The 13,043-nt window shown below is 41.4% G+C and overlaps 1 protein-coding gene across 1 annotated transcript; it reads right to left on the bottom strand.

The window, feature by feature from the left end:
• Positions 1-247: 247 nt before the first annotated feature.
• On the bottom strand, positions 248-1,853 carry LOC138871354 (uncharacterized). The gene is made up of 3 exons (XM_070149226.1): positions 1,731-1,853; positions 780-835; positions 248-581 (listed from the first exon to the last, which is right to left on the bottom strand). Exons 1-3 carry the CDS (start codon positions 1,851-1,853, stop codon positions 248-250), a joined length of 513 nt encoding a protein of 170 aa, XP_070005327.1.
• Between the last annotated feature and the right edge of the window lie 11,190 nt (positions 1,854-13,043).

Raw genomic sequence — 13,043 nt, 5'->3', positions numbered from 1 at the left:
TGTATGTTAAGGCTTGCTCAGTTGGGTTCACTCGATTGAGCGCCGGTTGTGCCTCCCGATGTTGGGGCATGACATTCTTCCTCGACATGAGCATAATATGCTGGCTGATTATGGATCCTCACCAGAATGGGATCAATATAATTCTTATTTGGATGCTGCATCATTGATGACAAAGTGGCTAATGCGTCAGCAAACTCATTCTGAATTCTGGGCACATGTCGAAATTCTATCTTTGTGAACCTCTTTCTCAATTCCTGCACATGGTGCAAAATGGCAATATCTTGGAATTTTTGGTGGCCCATTCTCCTTCTACCTGGTGTACAAGCAAATCTGAGTCACCAATCACTAGCAATTCCTGAATGTTCCTGTCGATTGCCATGTTGAGCCCTAGTACGCAGGCTTCGTACTCTGTCATGTTGTTGGTGCAGGGAAATCTGAGTTTAGCAGATACGGGATAATGCTGACCCGTTTCTGATACCAAAACTGCTCCAATGCCTACTCCTTTGAAATCTGCCGCTCCGTCAAAGAACATCCTCCAACCGTCATATGCTTCAATAATATATTCTCCTATAATGATATTTCTTCATCAGGAAAATACGTTTTCAAGGGTTCGTATTCTCCTTCCACCGGATTTTCAGCGAGGTGATCTGCCAATGCTTGTCCCTTGACTGCCTTTTGAGTTACATAGACGATGTCAAACTCACTCAGTAGTATCTGCCATTTAGCCAACTTCCCAGTAGGCATGGGCTTCTGAAATATGTACTTTAGGGGATACATACTGGATATGAGGTATGTAGTGTAGGCACAGAAATAATGCCTCAATTTCTGGGTTGTCCTGGTCAAAGCACAACAAGTGTGTTCAAACAGAGAATACCGTGCTTCGTAAGGTGTGAATTTCTTACTCAGGTAATATATGGCATGCTCCTTTCTTCCTGTCTCATCATGTTGTCTTAAAACACATCCGAAGGCTCCATCTAACACGGATAGATAAAGTAGTAGCGGTCATCCTGGTTCTAGAGGGACCAGAACTGGCGGTGTGGACAGGTATTCCTTGATCTTGTCAAAAGTTTTCTGACAGTCCTCGATCCAACTGTCCCGACATTTTTCCTCAACATCTTGAAGATGGGTTCACATATTACTGTGGATTGTGCAATGAATCGACTGATGTAGTTGAGCTGTCCTAGAAAGCTCATCACGTCCTTTTTGCTTTTAGGTGGTGGTAGCTCCTGAATAGCTTTGACTTTAGATGGATCTAGCTCGATCCCACGGCGACTGACAATGAATCCCAATAACTTTCTTGCGGGAACCCTGAATGCACACTTTGCAGGGTTCAACTTCAAATTATATCTCCTGAGCCTGTCGAAGAATTTCCTCAAGTCTGCTATGTGATCTGTGACCCTCTTGGATTTAATAATAACTCCATCCACATACACCTCTATTTCTTTGTGTATCTTATCATGGAAAATGGTTGTCATGGCTCTCATGTAAGTGGCCCCAGCATTCTTCAGACTGAATGGCATCATCTTGTAACAGTATACACCCCAAGGTGTAATAAAAGTTGTCTTCTCGGCATTTTCTTCATCCATCCAGATCTGCTGATAACCTGCGAAGCAATCTACAAAGGATTGGAGTTCATGCTTGGCGCAGTTATCAATCAGGATGTGTATAGTCAACAGTGGAAAATCATCCTTGGGACTTGCTCTATTTAAATCCCGATAATCAACACATACCCTGACCTTCCCGTCTTTCTTCAGAACTGGAACAATGTTAGCTAACCATGTTGGGTATTCAACCACCCTGAGAACATTGGCTTTGATCTGCTTGGTAACTTCCTCCTTGATTTTCAAACTCATGTCTGGTTTGAATTTCCTGAGTTTCTGTTTGACTGGCGGACACATGGGATTGGTAGGCAACTTGTGAGCTACTATAGATGTGCTCAAACCGGTCATATCATCATATGACCATGCAAAGATATCCTCATATTCCTTTAGAAAATGGATGTATTCTTCCTTCTCTGTTGGCGACAAGTGAATGCTGATGCGGGTCTCTTTGACGGTCTTGGCGTCTCCCAAATTTACTGCTTCTATTTCGTCCAAGTTGGATTTAGGCTTGTTCTCAAAATTCTCAACTTCTCTGACAATTTCCTCGGGTATCTCATCTTCTTCCTCTGAGTCACTATTCTCATGTTGTATTGCCTCATTACACGTCACAGTCACTGATTCATCAGGAAAAGTAATAATAATACTGTAGAAGGGAAAAGTATAAAATAGTAATGCATAATGATAAAGGATAAATTCATTTGATTAAAAGTGAGAAAATTGTTCAAACAAAGCTTGGCTCGGTGGATCGAGCATTTATTTTGAAACAAAGAAATCTTAAAACAAAATTGCTGAAAAATTTAAATGCCTAGAATGGCTATAAATTCTGCCAAGCTACCCAGGGACTCAGCGGAGTCGGGATGGTGTGGCAGTGAAGTTTCTGAGGACAAATCCCTTTGCCACAGTCTGAATGGTGAGGCCTTCTTCCTCCTCCTCCTCTATTATGGCACAACAATCCATGTCATCACTTCCAAGAACAGATCATTTAGCCCAGCTAGTGCTTCTTCTTCTGCAGTTCCCTATATTGTGTCCGCCTGATGGAAAGTTTGTTCCAAACGGGGTACCTGTTGCTCAAGAAGATAATATGGTCCACGCCATGGAAGCGACCACTCCCTGTACTCTTGCCATATATACTGATATCCGAGCCCAAAGGTGGTACCATGATTTTTCAGTCATATCGGCTTGGTGATACCCTGGATGTTCTTTCCCAACCCTTTGCCGGATCGGGCCATGCTAGTATGCTTTCTATTTTGTTACTCCACCACTTATCCTTCTCGGTGGCATTGACCCGTTCAATGTGATGATAGGTTTCCCCTCCTAGCCTCCTTCTAAGTCCGATGGCCGGGATGGTTTGACTAGTGTAGATGGGGTTACTCCCATCTCCATGAATGATTACCTCCTAACGGTTCCATTCGAACTTCACGGCTTGATGTAGCGTGGAGGGCACGACTCCAGCAACATGGATCCATGTGTGGCCCAACAAAAGATTATATGAGGCTAGTATGTCAAGGACTTGGAATTCAACGTCGAACCAAGTTGGTCCCATCTACAAGCAAAGGTTGATTTCCCCTATTGTGGCCCTCTAGGACCCATGGAAAGCCTTCACATTCATGCTTCCGATCTGTATTTCGTGGAAACATTTGTCCAGCCTTTTCAGGGTATCTAGTGGACAAATATATAGACTCAAACCTCCATCAACCAGGACCCCGGCAATGAAATTGTCTTCAAATTGTACCGTAATATGCAATGCTCGATTGTGATTCTGACCTTCGAGCGGCAGCTCATCTTCGTGGAAGATAATCTTATGGCTCTCCAGCACCTGACCGACCATGTTGGCCATTTCTCCACCAGTGATATTATTGGGTACATAAGCCTCACACAGTACTTTCATCAAGGCATTCTTGTGTGCCTCTGAATTCTGTAATAGTGACAGGATAGATATCTGAGCAGGGACTTTGTTCAGATGGTCAATAATAGAATACTCCTTTGCCTGAACTTTCCTCCACAGGTCATCCGGCCCAGTCTCAATGACAGTCTGCCTAGCAGTGGTATCCTTACTTGAACCTCCTAGGTGTTCAGGTGTGTAGACTCTTCCAGTTCTAGTCATTCCTTCTGCGGCGTCAGATTCTTCTATCTTAGTCTTCCCTTTTCGCCGAGCCTCGGCAACATAATCCTAGGGTATTACTTTTGAGTTGAATGGGGGTGTGGTTGACACCGTTACAGTAAAAGGTATGACCACTTCTACTTCAAATGGAACGGAGGTGGCTGCGGGCGGAGCTACTTCTACCTCGAATGGAACTGGTGTAGTTATCTCAACATCAATAGGTGCTTGAGTCTGAACTACGATAGGAGTAAGTGTGACTGCAACCTTACGTCATCGCCTTCTCGAATAAGCTTGATTGACCCCTCAGGGTCCCATTCCTCATTTGTTTCTATAACATGTACGCCATCACCTCTGTGATCAGGGACGGGGTTATTGCGGACATTAGGTGCGGCTTCCTTCGCTTGTATGACCTTGTTGTCAATGAGTGTCTGGATCTTATCCATCAATGTTCGGCACTCAGCAGTGGTGTGCCCTTTCATACCGGAGTGGTATGCACAGGTTTTGTTCGGATTGACCCATTGGGATGGATTTTCTAGTGCCACAAAGGGAACAAGAGTGACGTAACCTGCGGCCTTTAACCTTTCATACAATTGGTCGATGGGCTCAGCAATGGTAGTGTATTGTCTGGGTGGCTTGCGGTCGAAGCTGGATCTTGGCATTGGATAATTTTGGCGAGTTGGTGGTGATTGTAAGTGGGATGGTTGGGAATTATAGGTGTGATGGACAGTGACTGGTTGAGAATATTTGGGAGATGAAGGTTGATATGTAGGTGGTAATACTTGGTACGTGGGTAGAGGTGTTTGGTATGTGGGTGGAGGTGTTTGATAGGTGGGTGGAGGTGTTTGATACGTGGGTGGAGATGTTTGATATTTGAGTGGAGTTTTTGGGCCCTGGACCACCATTACTGCCCCAACATCTCTCTTCTTCGATATACCACCTGATTGGAGTGCCTTATTCGTGGCTTGTAGTGCCTCGAAATTTGTTAACATCTCGCTCTTGATTCCTTCCTTGATCCTTTCCCCGAGCTTGATGATATCAAAGAATTTATGATTTTCGATGACCATCAGTCTCTCATAATATTGTGGATCCTATGCCCTGACGAAGAATTTATTCATTTGTTCTTTGCCCAAAATGGGCCTGACCTTGGCGGCTTCTGACCTCCAACGAGTAGCATATTCGCAAAAATTTCAGTGGGTTTCTTCTTGAGATTCTGAATGTAAAAGATATCGGGTGCATTCTCTGTGTTGAACCTGAACTGGTCCATGAAATTCGACGCTATGCTCACCTAATTGGACCATTTCTTAGGATTCTGGCTGATATACCAAGACAAAACATCCCTAATAAGACTCCTCATAAAGAGCTTCATTCGAATCTTTTCATCTTTTCCAACCCCGACAAGCTTGTCACAGTAGGTCCTTAGGTGAACCCTGGGATCACCTGTACCATCGAACATTTTGAACTTGGGAGGTTTGTAACCCTCTGGCAATTGCACATCGGGTTGTATGCGCAGATCTTCATAGTTCAAACCTTCTATTCCTCTATCGCCTTCGACATCTTGAACTCGGTTTGTTAGCTTCTTGAGTTCTTCGGCCATGTTCTTAATGAGTAGGTCATTTTCGAAGGGTTCCGGTGCACAGGAGATTGGTTGGGTAGAATATGGTATAGTTTCCACATATATGGGGATGCTCTGATGGGTGCCAGGGACTTAGGTATAATGATGGTCGTTGGTGGAGTTTTGTGGATCGGGAATGAGTGGTGGTGTATTTTGGGGAGTGTGATAAGTGGTGGTTGGTGGGTACAAAATTGGTTGATGATGATGTTGTGGTGGAGTTGAGTATTGATTTGGTGCTGTAGGATTTTGTGGTTGTTGGTTTTGTGTGTTCTGAGGAGGTGTTGGGTTCTTTGCGTTCTGTTGGTGGATATCAGGAACATTGAGGGTGAGTGACAAGTTTGCCAAATTGCGAACCTGCTCGAGTTCTCCTTGCAGTTCTAGTATCTTTTGTTCCAGTCTCAAAACCATGTCATTCGGGGCTGGAGTACTGCGGTCGTCGGAAGTCTCTGCGTTATCAACGTTTTCCTTTTGTATTCCACTTAAGTCGTCCATCTTTGATTTTCCTTTGCCCTTTGTGTTGCTTGGAGGAGGAGGAGGTGGAGGGCCTTTAGATTTGGTATGATATGCTGATGAGGATAGTATGGATGAACCAACCTAAGGGGATGGGAATAATAATAATAATAATAAGCAAAACAAAAAGGTAACAAGTTAGTGAGGATTCTGAAATGTTTGCAGTATTTAAACACATATTGCGAAATATAAACTCGTATCCTAATTTGGGAGTCTCGTTGTGCCCGAGGTAGGCCTAGGACAAATAAATTTGGAGAACTTCAAATGCCAATAAATGCTTCATTTCATAATATAAAAGTAGACGAATCCAAAACGATACTAACATAATAATAAAACAAGTTGTTATTGGCACTCGGTCTTATTAAATTTTAGGAAAAGCAAGTAAATCTAATTTATTTGGTCCCAGAAGGACCTTCCCCAGATTCGATCTTCCGGACTCCATCAAACAGATCTCCTAGCTCGCGCAGTCCTAGCAGGAAGTAGGCTCATGCCAGATGTCCTCCCTCAGTTCCCTCAGCATTCTGGTAGTTTTCAATCCTCTTTATGACCTTGCCCTCCAGCTCCACTATTCCTTGCTCCAGATATTCCAGTTTCCTATTGGAAGTGACTGCCATCTCTTTCCACTCCTCAATCAACCTCACATTCCTCTCATGTATTTCCCGATGCTCATTCTCAGAGTCGTGGACTCTTTTGTGCAGCCTGTTGTGTTTGACTTGGGTTTCAGCTTCCTCGTCTATGATTATGTTCCCTCGACCAGTCGTCGGTGTCACCGTTCCTTTTAGATTGTCCTCCAACCATCCCGGGTAGAAAGGCTCGCACCCCGCGTGATATCTGTCTGGCTCAACAGTGCTTTTCTCCACAATGATTTTGTAGTGCCCCATGTGCTGAGCTTGGCACTTGTAAGGTATGTCGTCGTCTTGGAAATCCACCCTGAAATGACTCATCTTGACGACCCTTGATACAACCTGTTTTCTGCCTGCTTACCTCATAACTCGCATAGGGACATATGGATATATCTCTCTAAACACAATCGACACCGAGTGCGGAGAATCCCTGGACCTGATAATAAACTCATCTGGTGGGAACCATTCAACCATCCACTACACCAGTCCCTCGGTCAGATTGTCGAAGAACTCTACCCATTCGCTGGCACTTTCTGGCTGAGCAAATCTGTCTGGAATGTAGGTCATCTACTTAAGGGTGATGGAAGGCAATGTGGTCGTTCCAAGCCCTTCGCAAAAATTCTTGACGATAGCAACCCTTTTGGAGATGCTCCAACAACCATAACTGCAGCAATAAATTACAGCCCCTTTTTGACAGCGCTCCAGGGCCCGGTAGATGTCAGCTATGATCATGGGGACTATGGTATGTGTCTGTCAATTAATCCTTTCCATCAGAGTTTTGGCGACCATGGCCAACCTAGTGTGGATTCTTCCCTTTTTCATTGGGAACACTATCAGGCCTAGAACGCACACAATGAACACGAACACTCTATGGTAGATGTGACCTAGTGAGTGAGGGTGATCTCATCATGGTAAGTGCGTAAAGACTTGCTATGGCCATACCTCTCGTCCAGATATTCGAAAGGTATGTAGGAGTCCTTCAGGCACACTAGGTCGACATTTTTTTTCAGCCCCATCATCTTCAAAAATCCCTTGCCCGTACGGTTTTCTGGCACCAAAAGCCCAGGACTATCCCAAATCAACCCTACAAGTCCTCCTATTTCCTCTAGAAGTGGTGTCATCTCTATGTCACTGAAAATGAACACTGCTTTTTCACTATCCCAGAATAAGGTGGCGGCCTCGATCAATTTGTTGTTTGGTTCAATATCTAGCAAGGAAGGCAAGTTACCCAGGTACTTTTTCACATGCTTCTTGTCACTTGAGGAAAGGTCCTCCCACCAATCTAATGCAATGGAGGGATGTTGCTAACCATACCGAATCCGGGGACCTCGTGCCTCATTTTCTGCAAATAAAAGGTAACCCTTACCCCTACCGGACTCGACTATTTATACATTTATGATCAATATATCGGCATTTAGATTTCCAAATTAATGCACAAAATGTGGTTGCGCCCGTTGGGATTATGGAAAACCCGAAGGACTTTGGATAAGGCTTATCTTAAAAGATCATTATATGGACAACATAACTGATCCAACTAGGTTTGACCATGATGCATGCACAATTGAAATAGAGTAAGGTTTCTATGGGGTTTTAGACTGATACCCTCAAGCAGACAACTTGAGAGGGAAGGCACAGAACCGTCGACTGCACCGATGATCGACTGGTTTTATCGCAAATAAGCCTTTCCAAATTTAAGGGTAGTAAATAGGAAGAGCACAACCACTCATTAAAGCGTTGCTATAGGATTTGATACGCACGAGTGGAACATGTGGGGCATGATTTATGCAGTAATTAATAACATGAAGTCAATTATTTTCACGTAGGAAAAATAAATACAGTATTTAAATAATTGAAAGACAGTTGCAGGAAAAAGAAAACAAAGAGACAAGTCAGTTTCAGGGCAATAAAAAATCATAAATGCTTAAAAAATAGGCAGTTAAATTCAAATAAGGGAACAGAGTGCGGGATAAGCATGCTTGGACTAATTTGTAAAATACAAGTTTGTTATGCTAAGATCCTAAAAAAATCCCCAGCGGAGTCGCCATGCTGTCGCGCCCCTTTTTCCCTCCCTTTTTTGATGGGGAGAGGTTCGGGTTTCGACATTCACGGGGTGTAATGAATCATTTCCTTTAGGGAATTGGGTAATTGAAGAGTCGCCACCTAGCGAATTATGGTGCGTTAGGGCACCTAGAGCGATTAACGCTTGGGTTGGCTTGCATTACCAGAGATTAGGGTAAGGGCTCAAAGTAACCTCGAGGGGAAGGTGTTAGGCACCTCTCTTGGTCTGCAACTGTGGGTCTAGCCGAACTTATATTCACAAATTAGTCCATCACAAGTAAACAGTTGAATCAAATAGGTTGCAAGTAAAGTACGTTAGAATAACTCAAGTAGTAAGATAAATGTTTGAACAAGTTGTAAAACAAAGGTTTAAATAAAGAAAGTATTTGGTAAAGAGGGGTCCTAGGTTGGTTATCCTATAGGATCACCCCACACAAGGGTAAACACTCCTCAATGAGGGGCTACACGTGATATTAGCGCGTAGTCATCATATCCCATGTCTACCCTTCCCATCCCCTTATTGGTCATGCAAAGCGAGTGTTTGGTCAACGATTCCCATTGCGTGCTGCTACCCATCCCTCCTTAATGGTCCTGGAGGGAGTTAGGACCTCTACTTATAGGTGGTTCTAGATGTACCCCTAAGGTTTTAAAAGGCAAAAATTCTAAGGCGGCAGTCAAAAGCATTTAGGACTTTCATACATAATGGGAGCAATTAAGAGGCTCAGAGTTTCTTCCTCAAACAAACACATAAGAGCATGACTCAAGCACAGTTAAGGTCTTTTATTATACAATATCCTAAAGCAGGATATCTAAGTGAATATGCAGAAATAGACAAACCCTTTTTTTAGACTTAGAAGTTACACCCTAGTAGCTACCTAGGGACTCTTTTAAAAAGAAAAGCATATTAGGATCAGAAAACATTAAGCAATAGAGACAGTTTCAGAGAATGCAGTTTTGAAAACGCCCTAAGGCGCCTACATGCGAAGTACTGATGTCTATATTAATGCAGAAACAAAACAGGTTATGAAATAGACTCCTTTATATAGGCATGATATCTAATGAGATTGAGGCAGTTTGAAAGAACTTGTTTCAGAAAATGCCTAATACATAATAAGACCACTTTAGAAATGAACTAGGCGTAATCAAGTTGATTATTTAGACTAAATTAGATTAACAGACAGAATTGCAAGTAGGGCTCCCTATATGCATGATATCTAAGTGTAATACTGATTTTAACGATTTGCAGGCCATGACACTTGTTATAACTAAATCCTGATTAGGTCCTATAGGCATGACATCTATTATTGAACTGATTTTAAGACATGATTGCTTGGAACCTATAAGCATGATTTCTAAACATGACAGAATGTAAAACCTTATAAACATGGTTTCTACTTGATGAGCAAACAAACTTTAAAGTGAAATCCTATGGACATGATTTCTATTAGGCAAAGCAATCAGATTAACGAGTAAAATCCTATGAGCATGTTTTCTATTTAGTAGAGCAAATAGACTTTTAAAAGTAAGGTTCTAGGAGCAGGATTTCTACCCGTATTACCCCATAAAGTATGCATCTACCCACCTTTTTCTTTTCTACTAAATACCCCAATATCTGTTTACAAATTATTACAGGCCAATGAATGAATTACACAAGTAGAAATAGGAAATCAAGAAGCTATTATATTGGGAGCCTTCCATTAGGCCCAGATTTTCCAAAGCCTCCAATGGCCTCGTATGCCTTAGTTCCATAGACAAATCAGAGTCTAGGTGAATCAAAGTTCCCTAAGGATCTCAAGAATCCCGGGCAGTGCTTACACCTAGACTTAGTAACCAAAGATTGAACAAGTGCAGTGTGGAAAGGCCAGCCTCAGTATGCCAGAGTTCAGAGGGTTCTCAAAAGGATCCCAAGGAAGTACACATACTAGAGGGGTAGAACTTATTGACTAAGAGTAGAGTGAAAAGTGATGGACACAAGTTGAAAAGGTTTTAGTAAGAAATTGTATTTAATAAAAGTCTTTTTTTGAAAATAGTTCAGTAAAGCAGAAGAGTTTGAAAAAAAAAAGAGATTGGAGTAGTTAACAAAGTCCAAACACCTTAGGATAGGTTCATACACAGCTAAGAGTCATATCATCAAAGCAGGTTTGGTAGTCACAAACATGGGTACAGTGATAGCAATTAGGTCGGGAATCCAAACTATTGTAAGAATTTGAGAAGTAAATGCGGAAGCAATAACAACAAGGAATTGAACAACTGGAATTAAAGAGATGAAAATAAAGGATATGGGAAAATTCAAGGAAAGAATTTCCAAGAACTTCCAAGAACGCAAGTTCTATAGCCTTGACAAGATCAAAGTAACAACGTCTTGATTTATGGAAGAAATCAAACGCCTTTACTTAAAAGCAAATCAAAACAATAGATTCGGATCTTGACCGCTTTACGAGTAACTTGAGACAACAATTAATAACTAGTATTAATCGCCTTCTAAGAATACCACAAAGGAATCAAAGATATCACAAAAGAGAAGTAATCTTACTACCTTGAACTATGAACTAGTAAAGGTTGAAAGATAAATCTCAAAGCACAAGTAACAAAGGTTCAAAAGAACTCTCAAAGTATGATATACTTAATCAATAATGTAGTCCCTTATGAATGAGAAGAACTCCCTATTTATAGGAGTACTAAGGCATAAAAGTCCTTAAAATTAGGCAGGGTGGTTGCTAAGGCATACAAAGTCATTACAATTAGGTAGGGTGGTTGCTAAAGAGTAAGAAAAGTCATTAAAATTAGGCGGGGGCAGCCAAGACCCTTTGGGGCAGATTTGGGCCTTAAAAAACTAGTTTGGGCCATTGGTTTGGACTCCAATTGGGCTCCTTTTGTAACACCTCCTTTTAGACCTTTTTTAACCTCATTTTGAGCCCATTTGGTGGACTTCAAGGGCTGATTTGGTGACCCAATCTTCTTCCTCTTGGACTTCAATTTGGACCACCATATAATTGTAAAATTTGGACAATTCATCTCCTTTGGTCTTGAGCTCTTCCTCTACAATTAAAAGCTTCTTTATTTGCCATTGAAGTCTAGCAACCTTAGTTTGCAGCTCTTTAGCTTGAGATCTTGTATATGGCCTTGGAGCTTCCAAAACTCTATCCTTGTCCTGTTATCACCTTGTTTTGTAATTCTTTAGCTTGACATCTTGTTAAAGGTCATCTTTGAGATTCTAAAGCTTCATCCTTGTCCTTGAATAGAGTTGAGCTTCCTAGGATGCTATCATACAGGGGGGCTTGGGAATACATAGGACACACCTACCTGGGAATTAATAGTCATGCCCAGAAGTAGCTAACTAGACATAATCACAGAATCAGACATAAAGAACAGACTTATATGCAAGGGGATATGGATTTGGGAGATCCATGGTGGTAAACATATAACAAGCAAGAGGTGACTAGTGTAGACGCAGAAACAAACAGAAGGGGAAACATACCAATCTCAAGGGGAGGGGAAGACATGATATCATGCTAACAATGTAGCTATCAACTACAAGTTTCACAACAAAACCACAAATAGAAGCAAACTAGGAACAAAATGAACTGAAGCAACAAGAGAATCATATTGTATTTGGAACTTTGAATTGAAACTAGAACATACTAGTGAAGAGGATAGTAAGCAGAATGAAAGAACAAGAGAGTACAAATGGTTAGTCTCGCAGCCAGCTAACTTAGAGCAGTAGCAAGTAGCACAAGAGAGAGAGCAGAGATTTTATAAGTATGAGAGATAGTTTTTGAACCCAAGAGTTCGTGTTGTTTGTGTTAATGAGAGAGCATATATATAGTTTGAACGCATATAGTAAATAAGGTAAAAATCATAGTAGCATAGTAATTGAGGAACTTAGAATCAGTCAGTTAAAAAATCAAGGCAAGTACTCCCGTTAAGGGAATTAATTTTAACAGCAAGAACCAATAGCATATAAAGCAAGAAAATTAGTATATGACTGATAAGGAAAGAATCAAAATTCAGTAAGCATGGGGTAGTCAATTAGGACTAAGTTCAGAAAACTCCAATTAAGGAAATGATTCAGTAAGAATAAAGTACCATAGCAAATAAGGTAGGGGGATCAATCAATTTAAGCAGACGAGGTAGAATTTTAGGGTTTTAAAAGAAAGTCTTTTAATCAAACCACCAAATAAGGAAATCAGAATCAATCAAGAGGGAGTTATGATTATATACTTCAACATATAAAATAGAGAAGAACAAACAGACTTAGCAAACAGGCAAGGTCAACAATATCGACAGAAAGAGGCGAGTATTGAACAATCAAGATGAATACAATCATATAGAGGTGATATAAGTAGGCTATGGACTCACTAAAACCTATTCGAAGCATGGTAACCACAGAAACTTAACAAGAATCAAGTAGTAAAGCTAACACACAGAACCAAAACAAAGAAGATCTAAACAAACTAGGGCTTTTAACATAGGCGAGTTGAAAAACCAGTAAGAACATAGAATCAGTCAAGATATGCAAGGATAGAAGTTTCAACCAT

Source organism: Nicotiana sylvestris, chromosome 6 (genome assembly GCF_000393655.2).
Source record: "Nicotiana sylvestris chromosome 6, ASM39365v2, whole genome shotgun sequence".
In the NCBI taxonomy this organism is placed as follows: domain Eukaryota; kingdom Viridiplantae; phylum Streptophyta; class Magnoliopsida; order Solanales; family Solanaceae; genus Nicotiana; species Nicotiana sylvestris.
Note: the sequence above shows the minus strand (reverse complement) of the source record. Positions and strands in the feature narration are given on the sequence as shown.